This window comes from Rousettus aegyptiacus, unplaced genomic scaffold (genome assembly GCF_014176215.1).
Source record: "Rousettus aegyptiacus isolate mRouAeg1 unplaced genomic scaffold, mRouAeg1.p scaffold_m13_p_1, whole genome shotgun sequence".
Lineage (NCBI taxonomy): Eukaryota > Metazoa > Chordata > Mammalia > Chiroptera > Pteropodidae > Rousettus > Rousettus aegyptiacus.
The window spans coordinates 71,313,612-71,338,410 of record NW_023416284.1 but is presented as its reverse complement, the minus strand read 5'-3'; the positions used below and the strand labels follow the sequence as shown (position 1 = coordinate 71,338,410).

Below are 24,799 nucleotides of genomic sequence, written 5' to 3'. Positions count from 1 at the left end.
AGGCTCCACGGATGACCCCTGACTTAATTGTCCTCTTTGAGACCTCTCCATTTTTATTTTATTCTTCATTGTGATTGTAAGGAATAGCACTGTTTTCTAAAATCACGCTGCGTTTTAACTTCTGTAGTTTCCATGTTGAAGACAAGTAGTTGGCATATTTATATATGTAAATGATCAAATTCTATGAGAGTAGTTTTACTCTCATAGAATTCTTCTTTTCCAGGGTTGTTGATATGTAACATATTTCTTATTTTTATCAAGGAGTGGTAGCATGCCCAAATCATACTATTTTTTGTTTTAAAATAAGCTTTCCTAAAAAGTTGAAAATCACATGATGTCCCTTATATGTGGAGATATAAACCTAAAAGCAACAAATGAACAAGACAAACGAACATAGACTCATGGACATGGACTATAAATTAGTGGTTACCAGCGGGGAGAGGGGAGCGAGATAGGGTGGGAGTGGGGGGATAAATAAATAAAATAAGTTTTCCTGTGTGTCATCGAGCAGCTTCTTTCCCTGACAGTGGTTTCCATCTGGATTGGTCTCTCATCCCTTCCTTCCAGCATGCTTTGCCTTGTGCTCAGCAGCCCTGCCTTCCCGCCTCAAGCGGCTTTTCCCACCTTGGGCTCCTTTATTGTCCCTTAGGTTCAGGCTTCAGGATTCACGCCACCTCTTCTGTATCCAGCCTCTCCTGTTGTTTCCTAGGTGTCTGCTCGCTCCTGGGACCACAACGAGTTCTTTGCCCAGTTTGCTGGTGACCACACCCTCCTCACTCCTGGCTACTCTGTCATTATCGAAAAGCTAGCTGAAGGACTAGATATTCGGCTCCAATCTCCAGTGAGTACTGACAGTGATGGGAGGCTCTGGTTTGGCCTTGATGTTGGAGGATATGACAGTGGGAGTGTGTCAAGCTGCTCACAGCCTCCCTGATCCAAAGCAGTTATTTTTACTTTAAAATTTTCCCTTTAAGTCTCTGTCTCTGCACATTTGTATTGTACATTGTTATAATCATAGAGGTAATTATTTACATTTCACTTTACACTATACTATAAAGATTTTCCAAATTCTGACACAGCGTTTATAAATTTTAATGCCTGAGAGATAGCTCTCTGAAATAAACTATAACTGCTGTTTTGATCTCTGAATGTCAGGAAATGATCTCCATAGCTTGGGAGATATAAAGTCACATAATGGGAGAATTGGAAAAAATTCTGGATATGATTCCATCCCTCATTGTTATTTTTATCACCATTTTTCTTGGGCAGGTACAGAGTATTGATTATTCTGGCGATGAAGTGCATGTTACTTTGACAGATGGGACAGGATGTACAGCACAAAAGGTAAGTGCTAGAATTTCGCTAGTGCCAGAGGGGCCTGGGTGTAAGGGAGAAGAGTCTCTTCCACCAAGAAGTTTTGCCTTTGGCAGTCTGCCTGGAGCCTTGTTTGATTTCTGAAGAGTTATGTAACTCCACGTAATTGTGTGTGGATGTGCAAATTTGCTTTGATGAATCCAACACTGTATAGATTCATGGCAGATGGAATTCAGTAGTATTTTTTAAAGTGAGTTTTCTGGTACATTAGTCATGAGAATTGAAAAAGAAAAGAAATTGTTTTAGCCAAGTAAGTTCGAAAAGTACTGTATATACTACAGTTTGATTTTAGAGTTAAATATGAGCATATTAAAGGCTCTGAGAAATCTTGCATTTGAAAAAAACCTATTTTACTTTATTTAGTTCAGTGCTTTCCAGATTGGTGGTGGGGGTGGGGTGGGGGTGGGGATGTTTTTGTTTTATCATGGAACCATTTTTCAAATCAAGAAAGCTCTTTGTTTTCATTTTGGAATTGGCAGAAGTATTTTTATATTATTTGATTTTTTTTTTTGTAAACAACTTTAAGAGGTAGACAGTGAAAAGTACTGTAATATATGAGATCACAATGAGATTTCTGTAGTGTTGGAGAACAAAGGTGCTTACATGGGGTGAAGGGAGATTAATAAATGCCATAAGTTTATTTATTTAGGTATGTCTGAAGTGATTACCAAAAAGTATAATCGGTTAACCATTACTAGTTCCTGTGTTTTTTACTTTTCAGTTACCTAAAAGTATTTCACAGTCCTTGATATTCATACAGAAATAAAGGATTGCATGTCAGATCGAAAGATAGGGTGTAGTATATGAGGTCAGGAGCCAGGTCCTCATATTATTCCTGCCATCGACTAGCTGTGTGGTTAGTAGTAGCACTGTAGACTTGAGACTAGTAGTGGTTCTCTGTCCTGGCTTAGAATCACCTGGAAGGTGCTTGAAAAGAAAGATTGCAAAACCTCATCCCATGGAGATTCTCATTGAATTGGTTTGATCACATTGGAGTGCTTCCCAAGTGATTACAGCCCGTGGCCAGAGCAGAGAACCACTGGGTAACAGAGTCCTTATCCATGAGCCCCAAGATGAGAATCAGGCCAATGTCTTAAGTTCTTCCTAGAACTTAAATTCTTCCTTAAGTTCTTTTTAAAAATTGCAACTTGGCCAATGGCTCAACCTCAGGTATTTTGTAATTTGGCCTCTTGACATCTAGGACAACACGCTAGTTAGACTCACCCTGCTGAGTCACCTTCTGCTGACCCTGACCAGGCACATTTGCTTTTCTTTATTTGTATTCTGGTTCTGGAGAGAGAGCGCATAGCTTTAGGCTGTGTTTCAAAGCCTGCTCAAAAGGCTTAAAGCAAATATTTTTATTTTTATTGTCATCAGCACATATTACATGGTTCGAATTGGAAGTGTCCTCATCTTAGAAGTGAGAGATTTCCAACTCAACATATATACCGATAAACATTTGACAAAGTAATTCAATTTAGGCTGCTCTTACTGAGATCAAGGATTTTAGTTCTTTACTGGGGTATGTTTATACCCGGTGCCTATTTGTTTACCTAAGTTCAAGTGCTTTTGAAATCTTTTTTGTTAAGAAAACCTCTGGATCTTATAGTCTTGCAGTTTTTATTTGTATATCCAAGAGAGTAATTTTTTTTTTCTTTTGGTTACATGGTAGCTATCATCTGTAACTAGATTGAAGATAGAGAACATGCTTTTTACTTTGTAAAATTTTCTAATTTTCTTGTGGCAGAAAATAGCAACAAAATCCCAGGTAAAACTGAACTTCTTGTGATCCTAGATTTGAAGTTCATGCCAAATACACTAAATCTTTGATGAGGGCTGTGGCGGATGTGGTGCTTAGCATTCAGCTCATTCCACTCCCATCCTACTATGTTATCCTGCACAGTAGGTGATGGAAAATACACACACACACACACACACACACACTCTCTCTCTCTCTCTCTCTCTCTCTCTCTCTCTCTCTCTCTCTGTCTCTCTCTCTCTCTGTCTCTCTCTCTCTCTGTCTCTCTCTCTCTCTCACCTTCCCAGACTCCCTTGTAGCTGAGGTTCTAAATAAGATGCACTTGCATAATTTGGAAGGTACAGTACAGCTTTTACTTCACTTCTGCTCCCTCTACTGATAAGCAACATGGTCAAGGTGTTGGATTCTTCTGCAGTAGAGACAGTAGAGGACCCAGGATCCACCCATTACCTATGAGAGAGTCAAGAAGCAGAGCATGACAAACCTATTTTGTTGGTACAGGTTGCTCTATAAGTGGCCCAATTCTGGAGTTGGTAGCAGTAATAATGGCTTCTTACTGTGGCAGTGGTAACATGGTTCTGGAGCCAGAAACTTTGTGATTGTGTGGAGAGACAGCAAGTTTCTTTGATGGCCTGGTTTCGTGATGTCATTCTTGAAGGCTTCGTTAGCATCTGTTACTTCACCTGTTAACTAAATGATTCTGTAAGCCATTTGAGACACTGCAGTGAATTGCTTCCTCCTCAAAAAAAAATTTATGTGGCTTTACATGATTATAATGATCCCTAAGGTTTGTGATGTGATTTACCATTTATGAAACATAATGATGTATATTGGTGGTTTTTGTTTTAAGCATATCCCAATCCTTTGAGGTTTGCGATTGCCTCAAAGTATTACCTTGGCCACACATTAGCAGGTGTCAGGAATGGTACACAAATTTAGGTCTCCTGACTCCATATTTAGATCCATTTCCTCTTATAGCACTGCTTTTCAGGATTGAGATCTGTTGACTCTTCTTACCTGAGGTTATTTTAAACCATCAAGACCGTTCTGCAAGATCCTCCATGTGGTTGCCACTTCTGCTCAGCCAGGCACCTTTGTGCAGTGAACAACCTGCACAACTGTACATGCACGCCTGTTCTTACTAATATAACGACATGGGATGTTGACAATATCATGACTGGCAGTGGAGCGGAATGTTCTTTAGTCGTTGAAATTTTCCTGGAAATGCATTCACTGAGTAGTTGTGGTATTAGGTTCAGTTGCTATTTGTATGTTCACTGTTAATTATTTCTCACAGGTATTAGTCACTGTACCACTGGCCTTACTGCAGAAAGGTGCCATTCAGTTTAATCCACCACTGTCAGACAAGAAGATGAAGGCTATCAACAGTTTAGGTGCTGGCATCATTGAAAAGGTGACTGGATTACTTAAGCCTCAGAACTAAAGAGATTAATATCAGATGACAGGTGTTCCTTTGCTTCTGACATTGAGAAGTAGTGGGTAATTTTTTAATCCAAATAAAATTTGAAGATTTCCTTTGAATACTTATTTATACAGAATACAGAAGGATATTATGAAAACACAAGGAGGAGAGCTGGCTGAAATCTGTGAATTATGACTTTAGAAGGATGAATCTTACTTAAAATTTGAACTGATATATAAGTAAACAATTCTCTCTCTCTCTTTTTTTTTTTTTTGCTTTCCGTGTCTACTCTCCATTAATTGGACCCAATGAGGAGTGTGTTTTACTTCCTCTGCCTTTAAAATTTCTTTTAGCAGAATCTGCCAGTGGTGCAGTAGACAGTGGCAGACCTGTGAGGAGTCAGAATTAATCTTATGCACCTAAGCTTCCAAACCAAGTCTCAGGAATGCTTTGCATTTTCAGATTAGTCTAGAGGTTGTCAGTGGGTCTCACCATGATCCGTGTGAGAACAGGACTCAATGACATAAAGGCCAGATGCTTGTGGAGAGAAGAGAAGAGGTAGGAGAATGGAAAGGAAGCATTGAGATTTTTTTTCTTGAACATAGTTTTAGTTAAGAGCTACAGGTTGCTTCTTAGAGATTGCTGTACTTTTAATTTAAGAAACACTTAACCATCTTTCTTTTACTCCCTTTGCAGATCGCCTTACAATTTCCTTATAGATTTTGGGACAGTAAAGTTCAAGGGGCTGACTTTTTTGGTCACGTCCCTCCTAGTGCCAGCAAGCGAGGGCTTTTTGCTGTATTCTATGATATGGATCCCCAGGTAAAATTATTAGTGAAATGTGGTTTGAATTTTCTTATTACAGTTTAAAATTTGGTGCGGTATATTCACGTATAAAGCTCAGAAACTAATGGGCATTGTAGACACTGGTTATATGCTTATATTCTGAGAGGATACTTGGACTGTGATGTTTTCCTTTAGGATAGCAGTCCCAATATCTGCCATATATTCTCGAAGTACTAACGTTGTTCTATGGGAAATGAATTAGTCCCTTGTGGAAACTGTTATTTCAGGCTCATAGGGAATAATTCCTCTTCAGAGGAGTCTGCGACAGCACAGTAACAAGAGGCACTTGAAAGTACTCTGGAAGGGTCTTCCAGTAGCCCTGGTGAAGGGTGGGATATGATTGGCCCAGGTGAGGGCGGATCTTGGTGTCGACAGATGTGATTGGTGGGGAATGAAGGAGAGGGGCGGGCCTATCTGGGACTTGAAAGTTGTGGTAGCGTCATACAAAAGAATTCCAGTTGTTTCTTTTTTCTGTCCCAAGAAACTTTATCTTAAAAGGTTTCACACGGGAGCCAGGGGCAAAATTTCTTTACCATTTGAGAAAGTTCTTTTCATTATTCAATCCACAGAGTTCCCTTCTCAACCTAGTTCCACTAGGTTCTAAAACAAGTGCTTATAGGGGAAAAGCTAAGAGAACCCTGAAATTGACATTTACATGGCTTCAGTTTTTTCAGCAAGGAACAATAAAATGTATAGATAAATAATGAGTGTTTGTGAGGAAAATAGACCAGTGATTGAAATGAGGATAGGGGAGAGTAGGAAATACTGAAATTTAATTCGTGAGAATGAGGTCATCTATTTGGAACCATGCATTTAGAGACTTTGGCACCAAAAGCAAAAGGTGTAAGCTGCTTTTCCCTTTCATGTCTCCAGAAGAAGCACAGCGTGTTGATGTCAGTGATTGCTGGGGAGGCGGTGGCATCCATTAGGAACCTGGACGACAAGCAGGTGCTGCAGCAGTGTATGGCCACGCTCCGGGAGCTGTTCAAGGAGCAGGTCAGAGAAACCCTTTTTGAAATGAGAAAGACAGGCCTACTATTTTCTTAGTGTGCTCTTCAGAGCGGGATGGAGCACAAAGGAAGCTGTCATTACTGGAATCAAGGCAGTGGGCCACACTGATTTTTCTTCCATTATCCAACTTCCCACTTAAGTACCTGGGTTATATTTTGCTAGGGCTGCCATAACAAAATAAGATAGGCTGGGTGGTTTAAACAATGGAAGTTTATTTTCTGACAATCCTGGAGGCTAGAAGTCTAAGATAAGATGTCCCCAGGTGTGGTTTCTTCTGTGGCTTCTTTCCTTGGCTCACAGATGGCTGCCTTCTTGCTGTGTCCTTAGATGGTCACCCCTCTGTGTTACCAGTGACCTAATCTTCTTATAAGGACACCAGGCATATGGGGTTAAAGCCCACTCTAATGACCCCATTTTAACCCAGTTACTTCATTAAAGGCCCTTTCTCAAATACAGTCACATTATAAAGTAGCGGAGGTTAGGGCTTCATCATACGAATGTTAGGGGGACACACATGTAGCCCATAATAGTACCCTATACGTCCTCTTACACTATTGTGTTCCTTTCCTTTTTCCTCACATAATGCATACTCCCTTTCTTTCCTAAGGCTGTAAAAGGTACAGCATTTTCTACTCTGTGTTTACCCAAACCCTAGCAGGCTTTGGTGACAGCTTTCCTTTTGAAGGAACACTGTCCAGAATTTTCACATACCCCACATATGCAGCTAGTCTCTTTTCTATTTTTCTCCAAGGAGCTCAAGGTACTTTTTATTTGCCAATTTACTATATCTCACACTTTCTGGCGATTTATCAGTTGTGTGGCTTACATCATGTTCAAATAAAGAAGCAGAAGTCGAAAGAATGAAATGATTCAAAAGTTGCATATATTAGAGAAAGAGAGGCACCTAGGAAGTGTTGCTTATTTTATATGATGTGATTATATCTCACAGTAGCCCATAGTTTGGAGTTTTTGTTCAAAAATTTGTTTTCAAATTAGTTATTTGCAACTTAGCACATAGATTCTATAGAAATATTTTTTGGTGCTTGCCAGAGGCCAAACCACAAAATGATTTTAAACTGAGCAAGTGTGAAACGTATCTTTGGGAAGCCATTTTGTGGATGAGCTTGTTGAGAATTCCAACCAAGAGGTCCTAGACTCCCACCCTTCCCTTTCCTACTCGTCCAGAGCCCTTTCCCACCATCTCTCCAGCACATGCTAGGGGACGGGAAAGGGATTGCTCGAACTTTTAGCCAGTGGTGATGGCCCTTTGTAGGTGGGGGGAATGTGTGTCTGGTAGAAGGACAGAGTGTAGAAGTGAGACGTACATGCGGGGAGGTTGAAGAGTTGGGGCAGGGGATAGAGAATGGTGCACAGATGTGGGGTAGAGTTGTAAGGGGGGAATAGCAGGAACATACTGAGAATTAACTCAGTTTCTAATGGGAGAGGGGACTGTATATTTATACTTGGGATTGCATCATGTCTAAGGCCCTCTTGATCTTGTTTTATGATTCCTTCAACTTGACACAGGAAGTCCCAGATCCCACAAAGTATTTTGTCACTCGGTGGAGCACAGACCCATGGATCCAGATGGCATACAGTTTTGTGAAGACAGGTGGGAGCGGTGAAGCCTACGATATCATTGCTGAAGAAATACAAGGAACCATCTATTTTGCAGGCGAGGTGTGTATCCTCATCATGAATGCAGTTACTTTTATTTTGATTACTTCTTTTAAAGTGATATATGTTCAGAGTTTAAGAAAACAATGTCAAATACTGTCAAGTCTTATGACGACAAATGGCAGATACCCCCTCAACATCCTCAAACTCTCAGAGCAACCATTTTTCATTCTTTCTGCTGTTTCCTCTGGGATTTACTTCATGTTTTAAAATATTTACATTGTCTTCTGATTTAACAAGTTAGACATTATCTACTGACTTCTTACCAGGTTAAAGATTTAGCCCATTTTCAGTGTGGTTATTTCGCACTTAATTAAGTTGGTATCAGTGTTTCTGTGATGTGGCTAGGTGAATGTTTATGTCTGAGCCAAGGTGTTCATTGATTCTCTTCTTACACTGCTTTGTTTTCTTGACAATCATAATAGCCCTTTTTTCAATAGCTTAAATCTTTTTGTACCTCCCCTAAATACTCCCCACCCTTCAGTTGTCTCTGATTATAGTTAAATCCCTCTGAGCTGGCATTTGTTCAGTTTTTAAAATCCCATATCCTGGCAGCCTCCTCCCTTTGCTCAAGTCTGCACCGGTTGACCTCTGGGACTCCCGCAGAGCTGTCTCCTGCAAGCATCTCTTCCTTAGCACTTTCTAGGGTTGGAGATTTTTATTTTCTAGATCCCTTTCTTTTTTTCATATTTATTTTTTGAATTATTGTGAACTACACATAACAATATTTACCTTCCTAAGTGTGCAGTTAAGTGACATTAAATACATTTACCTTATTGTACAACCATCATCACCATCCATTTCAAGAACCTATTCATCCTGCAAAACTGAAACTCTACCCATTAAACGATTCCCCATTTCTCCTCTACTCTAGCTCCTGGCAGCCACCACTTCCTAACTCTGTATTTGTTCTAGGGACATCACCAGATAAGTGGAATCATGTAGTATTTGGCCTTTTGTGACTGGTTTATTTCACTTTAGCATTGTCCTCAAGGTTCATCCATGTTGTAGCATGTGTCAGAATATCCTTTTTAAGACTAAATAATATTCCGTTATATTTATATATTACATTTTGTTTATCCATTCATCTGTCATGGACACTTGAGTTGCTTCTACCTTTTGGCTAGGGTGAACAATGTTGCTATGAACAATGCAAATATCTCTTTAAGATCCTTTTAAGTCTTAGGGGTATTTACCCAGAAGAGGCATTGCATTGCTGGATCATGTATTAATTCCATTTTTAAGTTTTCGGGGAACCACTACACTGTTTTCCACAACAGCTGCACTATTCTATATTCCTACCAACAGTGCACAAGGGTTCCAATTTCTGCACATCCTCAATAACTTTTTTGTTTTGTATTTGGATAATAGCCATTCTAATGCTTGTGAAGTGGTCTTCTTTCTTGGTTTACTTCTGTTGAGAAATGTTTTGCTTTTAGATTTCTAATCCTTTTTATGCCTTTTTTTTTTTTTTTTTTTAAAAGATTCCCTGAATCTAGAAACTCATATCCCACATTCCTAGATTTTACTTCTGGTTATTTTCTCCCCTCATTTTTCTTATTTCTGATCTTCTGTTACATATATTGAAACTTCCATTATGTTTATTTTTAGTCTATGTGTGTCTTTTGATCTGAACTGGGTCTTTTGTAGGCACCATAAGTAAAGGTCTCGTTTTCTTATCCATTCAGCCACCCTGTGTCTTTTGATTAGAACATTTACAATTTACATTCAAAGTAATTCTTGATAGATATCTAGTTTTTGTCATTTTATTATTCATATTTTTGATGAATAATAAAAGATTTTGATCTTTTCTTTTTTTCTTCTTAAAGAAGTTCCGTCTCGTTAACATTTCTTATAATTCTGGTTTGGTGTTGATGAACTCCTTTAGCCTTTTTTTGTCTGGCAAGCTCTTTATCTGTCCTTTGATTCTAAATGATAACTTTGCTGGGTAGAGTAATCTTGGTCGTAGGTCCTTGGTTTTCATAATTTTGAATATTTCCTGCCAGTCCCTTCTGGCCTGTACAGTTTCTGTTAAGAAATCAGCTGACAGTCTTATGGGAGCTCCCTTATGGTAACTAACTGCTTTTCTCTTGCCGCTTTTAAGATTGTCTTTAACCTTTGCTATTTTAATTACAATGTGTCTTGGTGTCGGCCTCTTTGGGTTCATCTTGTTTAGGACTCAGCTTCCTGGGCTTGTATGTCCATTTCCTTCTCCAGGTTAGGGAAGTTTTCCACCATTATTTCTTCCAGTAGACTTTCAATTCCTTGCTCTCGCTCTTCCCCTGGTACCTCTGTGAAGATAATGTTAGTACACTTGATGCTGTCCTAGAAGCTCCTGGAACTGTCCTCATTTTTGGGGTTCTTTTGTTATTATTTTTATTGGGTATTTTCTGCTACACTGTCTTCCAAATCATTGATTTGATCCTCTGCTTCATCTAATCTACTGTTGGTTCCCTCTAATGTATTCTTCGTTTCAGTTATTGTAGTCTTCATTTCTAACTGGTTCTTTTTTATGTTTTCTATCTCAATTTTTATGTTTTCTATCTCTTTGTTGAAGAGATGTCATCGAGCATCCTTATAACCAGTGTTTTAAACTCTGCATCGGGTAGATCACTCATCTCCATTTTGTTTAGTTCTTTTTCTGGAGTTTTGCTCTCATCTTTCATTTGGGACGTTTCTTCGTCTCCCCATTTGGCTGCCTCCCTGTGTTTGTATCTGTGTATTAGGTAGGACTGCTTTGTCTCCCAGTCTTGGTAGAGTGGCCGTAGGTAGTAGGTGTCCTGTGACGCAGTCTCCCTGATCATCTAAGCCAATTCCTCCAGGTGTGTGTCCGTTTGCGTGTCAGTGGGAGAGATTGACCCTCAGGCTGCTTGGTTGTGGGGACTGGCTGTGACTACAATGGAGGAGCTGTTGTGCAGAGGTTTACGTATGAAGCAGGATTTGCTTTAACAGGGGTCTGGTGCCCATCCAGTCTGCCCTTTGGGTGTATCATTTGTGGAGGTGGTTGGGTGGTGCTTTGGTGTGATCTGAAGCTGGCCTCTGGGTGTGTTGGTTCTGAGGCCTCTTGGGAGGTACTCTATTGCAGGCCAAGGTCAGCCCCTGGGGCCACTTGGTATGAGCTACAAAGTGATCTGCAAATGGTTGCCACTTGCTTTGGGCTTGAAGATGCCTGGGAGAGGCCAAGCTGTGTACCAGGGCCACCTGCCACTAGTGCGGGGCTTGGGGCTGTTAAGCAAGCCACAAAGCAGGCCAAGGCCGGATGCTGCTTGTTTGGGATTCGTGATCCTTTGAGAGATTTTAAGAAAGTCTCCATGAGCTAAGACAAACTGTATGGAAAATCCACTGGAAGCAGCTTGTGTGGGCCACAATTTGGGGGTGTGGGACGTCCTCAGGGTATCACCTGGGTGGGTTAGCCAAGTTAATGGACTCCTGTGGTAGCAGCTTGCATCTGCATGCTACCTGTGGGAAGAGCTCAACAAAGAAACAGTGGATTCTCCCAGCACTTCTGTCTGGGAGAAAACTGTCCCTCTAGCCCTCACACCCTGAAGCCAGATAATTCAGTTCCTTCTGTATGTCCCTGGCACTTTTCAAACAGCTGCCCTAAGCACTGGAGCTCAGAGTATGTTCATCAGTAATTCTGTACATGAACCCTTGAGAAGGAACACCTGGGACTCCAGCTGCTCTCCATCTCACGTAGGCACAATCTCTACTGGTTTTCACAGCCAGAAGTTATGAGGACTTCTCTTCCCAGCACTGGAACCCTGGGCTGGGGAGCCTGGAATGGGGCTGGGACCCCTTGCTCCTCAGCCACTGAGATATCCCTCCCAATTTTTAGTGACCCATGAGTGTGGGACCAGCACATTCAGTCCCCAACCCTCATACCAGTTTCCACATGGCTTCTTCAATTATGTCCTTAGCTATAGAACTTCTGTTCAGCTAGACTTGAAGCCATTCTCAATGACAGTTGTTCTGTAGATTAGTCATCATTTTGATGTCATGAGAGGAGGCGAGTACAGTGTTTACCTACTCTGCCATCTTGATTGGAAGCTTTGAGGCATTTTTAAAAAGCTGATTGAAAGCTCCAGCAAGATCAACTGATGGGTAGATCCCCACATCAGTATCTATAGCTCTTTTCTCTAGGAACATGTTTCATTTATGTGGGAAAACCTCAACTCCTGGCATTCTGGGAGCCGGAAGCCTCTGTTATGAAGATTTTACTTAATCCCGTTGTTTGACATCTCACTCCTACCCTCTTCCTTAGATACCCTGGGGGTTGTAGTGGGAGTAGGAAACCTGGTAAGGGACCAAAATGCTTTTCATTGTCTTTAATCCTTTTTACCCATGCCCAACCTCTTCCTCCATGGTTCCTGATCCTCCCAGTGGCCTAGATTTTTAAAGAATTCTTTGGGATGATATGGCTTGCTTTTTTTCTTTTTTTTTTTTTATAACCCTATCCTGCCCTACCCCCTGAATTTAGTAAAGTGAATTCTCAGTACTTGTTCATCTGCTTTCATAATTTGTACATTATGGTTTGGGATTATGCAGGTCTTCCAGGTTTATCAAAGTGCTTCTTGATTTTTGAATGATCACAAGACTGTCATTTAAAAACCAGCTCTCTGATTACTCCTTGGCCTGTGAAGAGCCATCTTTGTAGGAACAGAGCATGATGGCTGCATTCCAGGCAACAACTGTCAGCTGCTTCTAAGAGATGGCTATATTAGGCTAATGTGCCCTCAGATCATGGACAGGGTGCAAAATCTTTTTTTGCTTTCCTTTGCTGCTTTGATAGTTATTGCCTTGCCTTCTTATAAAATCCCTTTGCATTTCCTGTCACTGTCACTCTCTCCCAGTAGTAATTGTGTTCCTGCTTATATACAGATCTTTCCCCTGTATTTACGTTTTAGTCACCTGGCTATTTTCCCTTCCACCCCAGCCATCGATTTAGGTGACATGGAACCTGTAGTAGTTCACTTGGAATTTTGTGTTTAGCTTCAATTTTCTATGACCTGCTCCATTTCAGCTACTCTTCCCTATCGCCACATCCCAAGCCAACTTTCCTGTCCTTCTGGGTTTGCTTATTCTATTCCCACTACAACCTCCTTGCAAGTGAGGGTCTCCCATTGACAGCCCTAAACCTTTTGTCTTTTCCCTTCCTGTTTAAGTGGTCTATCCTTTTAGTACCTCATCTATCCTTTTGTTTCACCCATCTAGCAAAAAATCTCCAACCACAGGTGAATTGATTCCCTTTTTGTGCTTGTTTCATTTATTGCTGATTTAACATTACTTGTCTTATTCTTAATTCTAGTTAACTTGCATAAATATCTTAATGCCACAGTACTTCAAAGGAGTACTGCATGTATTGTTGAATGAGTGCACTTGGAAAAGTATGGTGAGATGACCAGAAAAGGTCAAGTGCTACGATGATAGGTGACTGATGTTAATATGAGCACACATTAGTGGCACCAATTTATTTTAGGAGGATCAGAGAAAGTACAAGCTTGTATTACCTTTTGATTATCATCTGAATTCCTTATACGTGATCTCAAATTATGCAATTATTTTCTTACAGGCAACAAACAGGCATTTTCCACAAACTGTTACAGGGGCATATTTGAGTGGTGTTCGAGAAGCCAGCAAGATTGCAGCATTTTAAATAGAATTTGTCTGGATCCAGCTTTCTTCTGTACCCGTGGGAAAGTTTGAAACACATTTAACCTCACTTTCATAAAATCAAACAAAACCCTCCCTGGATAGCAAAACTAAAATGTTTCTAAGGTGGTTTGATAATGTAAACCCGTGTCACCATTCAAAAACACTGGCCCCAAGAATCATTTTATAAGCACTTATATTTAAATTGCATTTTCTACAAGTATGACTAGCACTAAATCTGGATTTCACCATCAGGCAGAATTTTGAACTAAAACCTCAGATATGATTCCCTTTAAATTTGACTTTTTGTTTGGCCCATCAACTTTCACACACTGAGAAACCAAGTCAATTAAGCAGGAATCATTTAAAAACCAGATAAAGCCATGTATTTTTTATGACAATTTTCTTTGCCAATGAGCCTTAAGACTTTTATATAGCTCCAACGTTGAGCTTTTACTTAAAATCTAGATAGAAATCTTTCCTTTTTGGATACAGCACAAACTCTTCAAAGGTAAATGAAGCTTCTAGACTATTTTATACACATTTCTTCCCATTGGGTGTTCGCAAGAAATTTAAATTCAGGTATCTTTTGTGACAAAACATTTTCGATTTATGTACTCATTGGCAAAACAGCAAAATTTTCAATTCCTTAAACAGTACAGGTTTGTACCATGGAAAATGGGGCAGAGATAGTGTGGTCTTCATACTTTAAACAGAGACTATGGCTCTTTTTCATAAGAGCCAAGTTTGGGCAGATGGCACATTTTAAATAGCCTTAATTTTGGCAAACACTAGCAAAAATGTCTTGTTAGAATAAATTAGTAAAAGCCTCTTCTCAAAGCCTCTTTTTAAAATAACTGATTCAATCTATAGGAATATTTTGTACAGAATTGTTTTCAGTATTCCATAGGCAGGTCCACTGGAAAACTGCAGATATCCTGGTAAATATTACACATTTTATAAGCCATATCATAAGAGCCTGAGAACATGGCATAATTTTTTTTTTTTTTCACTCATGGCCAAAAAATATCATTTAAAAATTAACACTGATTTCAGGGTCTTCAGGATGCTTCTCTTGCCAAGAAATTTCAGTTTACATTAGAAATATGGATAACCTAAGTGCTTTTATTTTAATGACTTTAAAGCCACTTTTCAAAATATTAGGTATTTTTAAAATTTAAAGTCAGTTTATAAAGTATCATATATAAAAATTGGTGAACTTAGACACACCTCCCTCCCCATCAAAACAAATGAAAACAAATACAGTATAGTAGTTTCAAAGTTAACAGAAAAATGTTGATGTTTGGGTTATGAGACTCATTGGTACTATTTGGGAAGTATTCTGCTTTAAAGTGTTATATATTAAAATGTTTAAAGAATAGCATGTGTTAAGTGATAAATGCAAAATACTTTACGTTTGAAATGGTTCCCAGTAAATTTTTACCTTAGTCCTCGGCATAAAAGTTGTGCTACAAACTAAGGAAAAATCTACTTAATAAAGTACGGTAAATATATATTTAAAAAACCCTCATTTCCTTTCTCAAGTGATATCTGACATATTGTTCAAGGAACCATGGTACTTTGAGTTACGCTGAATGTTTTTCATTGTTCTGAAGGTTTTATAATTGAGTAGCAGTGAATATACAACGCTTTAACTTCAGATTGTAAAAAGCTGGTTGTATAAAACTACTTAATAAAAACTAGACTTGTTTTTCAAATACAGTGCACTATAGTGATAAACACACACTTACTAAAATAAGTACATCTTCATCAAAAACTTCCATACAAGCTCAATCCCTTCTTCCAAACCCTCTTTAGGTCACAGGCATTAATTATTCTTTATCTCCATTCAAGTAAAATGATCTTAATTGAACTCGATCAGCTTACACTTTTGAGATCACTTCTAGTTTTCCCAGGCGATTTCTCTGTAGTGTACGAACACTCCAAATTATATAGCCTGTGGGGCTAAATACATTTAAATAAACTCCATTCTGAAATCCTCACATAAAGAAATGATAGAGAAACTTGTAAGTTAAGACATCAAATGAAAGACAAAACATTGACTTATTATTTTTATTGACAAGGTTTATAGGAACAAATTAAATATTTAAAATCAAAGGCCAATTCTTAGGTTTCATTTAGTTTATTCCATTCATCTATATTAAGTATACCTTTCTCTAACGTCTTAACATCAAGAAACAAGTCAAAACTGAAAATACCTGTTAATAGTCAACATATTTTTATGTACTGTTCAATAATGCAAAAATTTTTATTTTAAACTCAATTGGTTTATCAAAGGCCTAATTCTCATAAGCAGCATATTTAACTTTAAAATTCAGAGACTATTTAATAAACTGATTAAGACAGTCAATTTAAAAGACAAATTAGTCTCATTCAGGGTGGTCCATGTAGTCACCTAGAATCCTGATTGGCCAAAATTTTTTAAAACCCAACTCTAATTCCACAAATACATAAGTTTCTTTAATGTTAAAAATAAGTCTATTATCACTTTTGGGAAATACTTTGTCAGAGATAACCTTTTGTTGCCTACACATTATCTTCTGGCATTATTCCTGGTACTTTTTGTCATAATTATAAAGGTGGCCAGGTTCCCTGAAAATACGAGCATTTTATATGGGCAAAAGCAGTAAATAAGAATCAGTCATTTATTATAAGCCAAATGTGCTTGTACTTAATCCCACTCTTCTGCAAATTTCTTAAATTTTGATGTGTTGAATTTAGTCTATTCTTAATAAAAAAACATCTATAGACACTGTTGCAGAGTTAACAAACTACAAATTTATGACACTTTCAGGGCAAAGCAGAGATCTGGTCTTTGTGTTTTCGTCAATGAATTCTGACTTTCACTGCTCCGTGATACCATCTGGCTGAACACTGACATTTCATAGTTTGTAAAGTTATCTACCTATATGAGTTTAAAAATTGATCTGCACAAAAGAAATAAAAAAACTATATACAACAAATTTGTTTTTTAAAATACAAAAATAACATCTGTCACTTGTCATGCTGACAATTTGACATATATACACATGCAGGAGAAAAGTTCCAATTGAGTCATCTGGACAGCTGAAGCTTATACATTCTTAATATGATGAACACACTGCCATTGAGTTTTTACACTGACAGATGTGGATTCAAAATATTTCACATACTAAATACTGAAATTGTTCTGCATGTATAAATGCCAGTCATAAGTTTCTCTTCTACTTGATTAAAAGTATGTCAAGCTAATATTAAATGCACTAAAAACTACAATTCAAAAATCTATGACTCTATATAAAGAAATCCAAAATGTACAAAATACAACTATAAAGGCAAGGAACAGTTACTGCCATGCAAAATTTTAAACTAAAAGCTGCAGAGAAATGCAATTTAAAATGGCAAACACAAATTTACGTTAACACACAAGATAAAAAAGTCAGCAATAAGTCCTACCAACAATGCTTGCAAGGATTTAGAAAAGGTAATACATTCTCTTTGCTGGTATAATGGTATAAATCAGATCTTTAAATCCATGGAACAAGTCATCTGTCTCTGTCCTCTCTCATGAAATTAGCTGTAACGAAAAGAGACAATTATTTCCCCACACCCAACATACAGTATTAGGTACACATAACTCATAAGACTTTACACTTCATTTTAAAACTTTATTTTACTACTGTGACTTTGGGAAATCAGCTGGGATTAACATAAACCATAGCTACTGTTTATTTCCTCCTTTCTTTGACTGGTGGACAGAAACATGCTCAAATATTTGTGTGAGTGCACCTCTGAGATGACCAACTATGCATTGTAGACTGAGCCGCATCTCATCATCTGAGGTCACGTTTTGTTATTAATTTTCAGGCTTTACTTTTAAGTTCTACAATGGGAATGAAAAATATCTTTCCCCATCTATTTTGAGGAAATGTGATATTTAGTCAAATGTGATATTTAGTCATATTTTTAAAAATATGCAGTATTTATTTGAATACATTTTTTTTGTCTTATGCCAAAAATGATCAAAATTGGAAAAGGTAGACATATTTACCTCTTTAACAGTTGTTTTTATGAAACCTTTTCTTTCAGTTAAATCATAAGCAGGATAACTTTCATATACCTATAGTGAAAAGGAAAATATTAAAAGTAAATTTTAAAAATCCAAAGAAATGTATGCTATGTACAAATAGCTGTATATATTTTTTAACAGTACTCTGGTTCATCACAGATAATTCTACTATAAATGACTAGTTTTAATAATAGTGTGAAAGAGCAGAAAATAAATTAGCATGCAAACATTCTCAGTGTTTTAAACTGGGAATATCAGTTGAAATAATAACAAACATGGGTGAGGAACACTTAGCTAGATCTTAGCTAAGTGAACTAGGTTCTTTGTATTGGCAGGTTACCTGTCAGACATCTTGATACCCTTTTACTTTCTTGCTACATCATCCAACACTACTTAAGATTCAACTTGATCTCTAATGAACCTTAGCCTTCACCCCTTGTTCAATTTCCTCCCCAAAGTCAAAACACTGAGATCCAGGTGATCTCAGGAGTCTTCCTACATCTTATTATGGATTTCCCACTCCTGTCAACTTGAAACCTGCTTCTTTAGACTTCACCATGACTTCTAGTCCTGATACTACTATATGCACCCTGCCGACTTCACTCCTGCAGTGTAGTTCAAAAGTGCAAACTTTTTCTCTAAAGCAGGGGACCCCAACCCCCGAGCCAAAGACTAGTACTGGCCCATGGCCTGTTAGGAACCAGGCTGCACAGCAGGAGGTGAGTGGCAGGGGAGGGAGCAAACTGGTCCCTGGTGCCAAAAAGGTTGGGGACCGCTGCTCTAAAGTATTTGATTAGTGGATAGTTTCAGCTTTCCAGTGAGTTTCTGTCACTACTCAACCATGTAACTATAGCATGAGAGCTGCCATACACAATACTTAATTGAATGGGCATGGCTGTTATAATAAAATTTATTTACCAAACAAGTAGTAAGATGAGTTTGGCTCACAGGCTGTAATTTGCCAACGCCTGCAAATACAGTCAATCATTACTCTAAGTGTTTGCCCCTTGTTCTTTACAAAGTGTCAAACCTGAGTTGCTTTAACTGCCAACTTTTCTATGGTTAAGCCTGGAGAAAAGACTGTTGTGGGAAAATGTAACAACTCTGAAAAACTAGTACCTTTTAGGTTCATGATATTTAATGTCTAAGCCCCCCTCAACAATCTCAAATATCTCGAATCAGGTCCTTTTTCCTGTCAATGGCCAATTTCATCCTCTTATTCAAGTGTCCCACATTCCTACTTTCAACCAAGAAGCCATTATTATGAATTTCTTCAACTTTCTCACATACCTCTTCCCCTCCAGTTTATTTGTATCTGGATTCATCAATATTCCCTGTTACGTTTACCTCTGCAGACAGCCATCCCTCAGTTCTCCTGATCTTCAACTTATTCTTTCCCAGTACTGTCCTTTAGCCTGACACAGGCTTGCATTTTCTCTCCCTGACCTTAAAAATTATCAACTCGTATTCACACCACATCTACTATTTTCCTTCTAAAGCTTCAAACAGAAGCTTTAATTAGTTCGCTTTCTTCACTATTAATTCTCAATCCAAGGGTAAATAACCCTTGCACTTACCACCCCTCAAAATTCCTTGTATGTGAACTATTATCTAATTGCCGAGTCCACAAAATATTACTTAAGTCCTTCTCACCTGACCACTCCATATTAATCATCCCTGTTTAAAAATTAGATAAATACATTCACAAAACCATTCAAAGGGACAGCACTAGTCTCCTTCAATCCCCCTACCACTCTGCCCTCATCCTTCTCCCCTCAGAGGAAACCAGGATATCAGTTTGCTGCAATATAGTTTTTCTGTATTTAAATAAATGATGTAATATTCTATGTTTTAAAATTTTGACAATACCTGGGAGGGTTTTCCATGTTCTTTTGAACTGCTACATAGTATTCCAAAAACATGGATGTACCAGTTTAATGATTTCCCTATCGATGGCCATTTAGGTGGTTTCTGATTTTTCAATATTACAGACATGCTGAGCACTACCGTAATCATTTTGTGCAGATGTGACTACGTCTTTAGGATAGAGACCTAGAAATGGAATTGCTAGGTTAAAGGGTATTTGCAATTTAAATTTTAAGATATTACCGAATTGTTTTCCAAAGTTGTTACAACTTAAAGCATGAGAATATTTCCCTATACTCTTACCAACAATAAACACTGTGACTCTTTATAAAGATTTTGTCTAGCTGATAAGCAAAAATATCTCCTTTTAATTTCTATCTCCTCAACAGTAAGGAAGGTTAAGTGTGTCTTCATTTGTTTACAGGTCATTTATTTTTCTTCTGTGAACTGCCTTCCCTTAGTCATTGATTGTTCCATATAAGTTAATCACCTTTTCTTGACTGGCACTACCCTCCCCAACCCTTGAAAATGTCTATCTTGGCTTTCATAGCACCACTCTGGCCTTCCCTCTACTACTTGACCTACACTTTTTTATTTATTGTAGAAATTACTTCTTAACTCTTTTAACTGCTGTTAAAATAGTCTCTAGTCTTTTTCTTACCCTTTATCTTCTTCCATGGGCCACCTTATCTATATTTCTGGTTTCAACTCCCAGCAGTATCCTAATCTAGGTTTCTCTTCTAACTCGGAGAATTAATGTTCAGAATTTCACTCACTTGGATACTCCAAGCACCTCATCTGAAAATGTCTAGAACAAAACTTACTTTTTCCTCAAAAAGTACCTTTTGTTATGTTCCCTATTATGACTAATGCAGCCAGACCCTTACACCCATGCTAAAAACCACCCCTGATCAGGCTTTCTTCATTTGACTTGGATTATAGCAATTCTACAATTTTGATTATAACATGAATTGGGTTTCTTGCCTCTCATCTCATTCTTCACGAGTCTGTCCTTGATGTTAGGATGACTCTTTAAAAAAAAATCTGACTGGGTCATGGCCCTGCCAAACAGCTCTCAAGAACCTATACAACCTCACAATTCCCCATAAATTTCAGGAAGAAAACCAAATGCTGTAACAGGGCATACATAAGAATTATAGAACTGTATCCTCTCCTAAGTTCTGTAAAGACTTACTTTCAACTCTAGCTTTAGCCAAATTAAACTACTTATTCCTCGCAGTCATTATTTGTCATATTTTATGTGAATGTGTCACTGTTTCTTCACTGTACATACAGTTGATGGTGTTGTGACACCTTCTGCCCTCTTCTAACAGCCCTCACACACTGTACTCTAATTACTATAACAGTTCTCTCTTTCAATCCTATTGGACTGTAACCCCCCTAAAGCCAAGTGGCTTCTACAACTCTACCTCTATCCTGAGGCCTGATACATAGTAGAGGCTCAGTGAGTATTGAATGAATAAATAAAGTAACTAATGTCTTCAGAAAGTATAGACTACTTCATACTTCACCTTTGGTACACTGCAAATTTTCATTTCATTTTACTGTAAGAAACTAGATTCTAAAATATCTCAAATTGATGTAGGATATGGCATCTCTATGGAATCACAGTCAAGACTAGTTCATTCCTGAGTATTAGAGCTTCACAGAAGTTTGAGCTAAGAACTTCCTTTATCATAGCAACACTAAAAATGAGATTCTGCTTTTTTTAATTAACATAATCTAAAGATGTATCCATAAAAAGTTTCTAGATCAGGAAAAGAGTTTCCTATATATTGGAAGGTATCACTTTATTCACTGTATACGCTATGTTAGTTACGAACTAACTGCAAAGGGCAGAGGCTCTGACTATTAAACATGGTTATCCTACCACCTGTAAGAGTGCCTGGAATGCAGTAGTTCAATAAGTACATGTTCAATGAATTAATATATATAAGAATCTGGTTTTAAATTGAGGAATGGGTCAAAGAATTTTTCAAATACAATCAAAATGATCTCAGCACTTGTCCAATTACCTTTTTACAAATCTGCTTCATTGTAACTTCCTCCAAGTTAGCACTGGCCAATAACTTCTTTACTGTTTCCTTTAACTCTTCATCTGTAGGAGGTTTCTTCAATTTTTTAATTAAAGGTTCATCATCTGAACTATCCTCAGATTCACTTTCTAAAAGTAAGATATTTTATTACATGTGAATAAAACTTAAGTTAGCATTCAAGATAGTGGAAAGAAGTCTATAAGTATTCTTCAGATTCTCGAAAAGGTATTAGATTAAAAAAAATTATAAATCACCACTCAATAAATCACCTATACAACATACACTTAATTTTTGTCAATTCTGAAAGATTATAAGCTATAAAAACCAGTATACAACTTTTCCTAATGTTCTTTTTACTTTACCTATATTCTACACACTTAAAAACCATGTTATAGCATATAAGTTATCTTTAAGTTGGTGAAAATAGGCAATTTCAAACATACCTTTTTTTGAACTGTTTTGATTCTTCTTAGTGGTGCTGCTATCTGCTTTCTTCACATTAGCGCTCTTTACGGATTTTTTACTTTTAGAAGTGGCTTTCGGTTTAGGTTTTTCTCTTTTAGATGTCTTTTTTGGTGGCTGTTGTAAAGGAAAGCAAAGTACATACACTGATGAGATTAACTGCCATCTCTCTACTTCTCTACACCCCTCAACAATACTAGAGAAAAAAATGTATTCAATATCACTAATAAAAAAGTATAACTAATTTTCAATATTTGAGATGACTAACATGCTCAACAATCTTAATTTTATGCCAACACAAGACTAGTCATGTGAAATCAAGAATAAAACACTAAAAATAATAGATGCCCACATTTATTCCACACTATTAGATAGAAACATTTATATGCATTACCTCATTCTTAAAAAGGTCAAATGTAAATACTATTAAGATTCTGTTATTTACTGTCGGTCTCTTCCAACTAGTAGGTAAATTCCACAAGGACAGGGATTTTCTTGACTGTCCTATTCACTAATGTATCTCTCACTCCTAAAATAATGCATGGTGCACAGTTGCTGCTCAATAACTATTTTTGAACTATGAGGAAACTAAGGCTCAGAGAAGTTATTTTGCCAGTCACGATCTGGCTCCAGAACCTGTTTCCTGAAATACTTACCCATAGCTGATTAAAGTAAAACTATACATACAGATAAAAATGTCAAAATTTTAAGTTTATAGTTACTTTGTCTCAACCAGGGTCTACGAAATTAGGAAACATTAAATCTTCATTTAATTAACATTTCCAAAGGGAAAAGCAACCTAACAAGCAAATATCCCAAGATGACTTAAAACCTCATCTTTATACACCAAAAATACTGCAAATCACTTTTGATAGACTGTTTCTCTAAATGTTTTACACTCACTTTCTGATTATTGACATAATTCAACCTTTTTTAAAGGACATTTTGAATTTATCCTTATATTCATTAAAAATTTATCCTTAAATTCATGAAAAATTAAAGTGTATAGACCAATCTGTTCCAAAAGTTAAGTGGACTCAGACTACTTCCAAGTACAAGTCATTGGATTTGTGTTTCTTTCCTCTTGCTACACAACCATCACTGTACATATTTACACAAATTTAATATCACCATGCATGACCTCAATAATATACTTTTGGCTGGTAACTAGCTAACCTATCTAGTTTAACTGCTAGTAAAAAATGCATTTAAGAAGTGTCAAAGGGCTGGGCTGACAAGCTTCTAAAAACAAAGTGTATGAGTTTCACCTATGGATTTTTGCTATTTAGAAGCCATTTTCACTTACTTTCTAATTCTTAGAGGTATTCCGATTAGTGTGGATTGCTAGAAAGGCATCAATGGCTCATCAGTTTTCTGTGACTAACAAACTAAATTTTAAGTGTTGTGAACCATCCACCTAATTTATAAGCAGCACGCTAAGCAATGAAGGAGAATACTAAATATTCATAAGTTCTGTTGATGTACTTAATATACAGAATAAAAGAATCACTATATCACTTAGTCAAAGGTTAATAAAATCTGGACCTGTAACACATTCAAATATTTTATAAGAAGCTAAGTGATTACAAAAAGGGTTGGAGAGGATGAGCAAGGGATAACACTATAAACATTACTTGATGCGCATTCAAATTAGGTAACTGAATCAGATAATAAAATACTTTCAGATCCTTTTAAGGGCATAAGATAAGGCTTCCATTAAAAATTTCAGACACACACATTACGGCATAATTTTAAAATCTGCAAGTTGGAAGTAGTAATTGTTTGAGTCTGCAGTCATAACAATAATCAAGCCATCTCCATAAAATATTACTGTTGTACAAACACAAAGAATTTAAACCATGCTTCTTTCTGTATTTAACATCACCATCTAAAAGGGATAGTTTTCTACAGTTTTTTAAATGGACAATTAGCCTATTTTCTATTTAAAAAATTGCAAAAACACTGTTACAAGCGCTACAGAAATATATTAAGAGTGTGGACTCTGAAGACAAGCTGCCTGGTTTCAAATTCTAGCCTAGCACATCTTTAGGCACTAGTTTCCTCATTTACAAAACAAAGGAAATGGTTTTGGAGGGAGAGAATGTGTTAACACATAAGTACTTTTAATGGTCCTATTATTACTATTGAGTGCTTTCCTTCCTAAAGAAATTTATTGTGCAAATAAATTTCCTCCAGTAACTTATACTTCATAAATTTTCTTTAAAAGCAAGGCAGATATATAGGATACAGAGAATAAAAACAGTTAAGACAGACTCAGACACCTGTGTTAACTAATCAGTATATATCATGTCTGTTTCATTACATTCTGGTAGCTAAGACTACCCACAAACATCTAAATCCCTGTAAAAGCATGTTGTTATTTATACTGAATTTTACTTATCTTTAATAACCAGTTACAAATCATTCTGTGCGAAATTAAAAGTAGGAATTCAGTAAATTATCTTTATTAGATGAGTACTGGGGGGGGGGACAGCAAAATCTGAGAGTGAAATAACTAACACATATATGTAGGGGTCTCATCTTGAGCGGAGATCAGATAACTGATTAACTTATATCATGTGCTTTGTTCTTGCAGATACTAAAAA

The 24,799-nt window shown here is 37.3% G+C and overlaps 2 protein-coding genes across 6 annotated transcripts in view; one reads left to right on the top strand and one right to left on the bottom strand.

Annotated features, from left to right (window-relative positions):
• Nucleotides 1–15,457, top strand: part of KDM1B (lysine demethylase 1B) — a 46,253-nt gene extending 30,796 nt beyond the window's left edge. For 3 of the 4 annotated variants that reach the window (XM_016155868.2, XM_016155869.2, XM_036236832.1), the window contains 7 exons: nt 710–841; nt 1,270–1,344; nt 4,431–4,547; nt 5,253–5,378; nt 6,276–6,398; nt 7,941–8,093; nt 13,660–15,457. In XM_016155868.2, the coding sequence (XP_016011354.1) occupies nt 710–841; nt 1,270–1,344; nt 4,431–4,547; nt 5,253–5,378; nt 6,276–6,398; nt 7,941–8,093; nt 13,660–13,743 (810 nt within the window). In that variant the 3' untranslated portion in view covers nt 13,744–15,457. Of the gene's footprint in view, nt 1–709; nt 842–1,269; nt 1,345–4,430; nt 4,548–5,252; nt 5,379–6,275; nt 6,489–6,530; nt 7,916–7,940; nt 8,094–13,659 lie in introns of those variants that run through there. The other variant, XM_036236834.1, reaches the window with a different exon arrangement.
• Nucleotides 15,458–15,798: 341 nt separating this feature from the next.
• The window catches only part of DEK (DEK proto-oncogene), a 28,479-nt gene continuing 19,478 nt past the window's right edge, over nt 15,799–24,799 (bottom strand). The window contains exons 8-11 of one of the 2 annotated variants that reach the window (XM_016155871.2): nt 22,175–22,310; nt 21,711–21,859; nt 17,791–17,859; nt 15,799–17,316 (exon numbers count right to left, since the gene is read on the bottom strand). In XM_016155871.2, the coding sequence (XP_016011357.1) occupies nt 17,305–17,316; nt 17,791–17,859; nt 21,711–21,859; nt 22,175–22,310 (366 nt within the window). In that variant the 3' untranslated portion in view covers nt 15,799–17,304. Of the gene's footprint in view, nt 17,317–17,790; nt 17,860–17,927; nt 19,861–21,710; nt 21,860–22,174; nt 22,311–24,799 lie in introns of those variants that run through there. The other variant, XM_016155872.2, reaches the window with a different exon arrangement.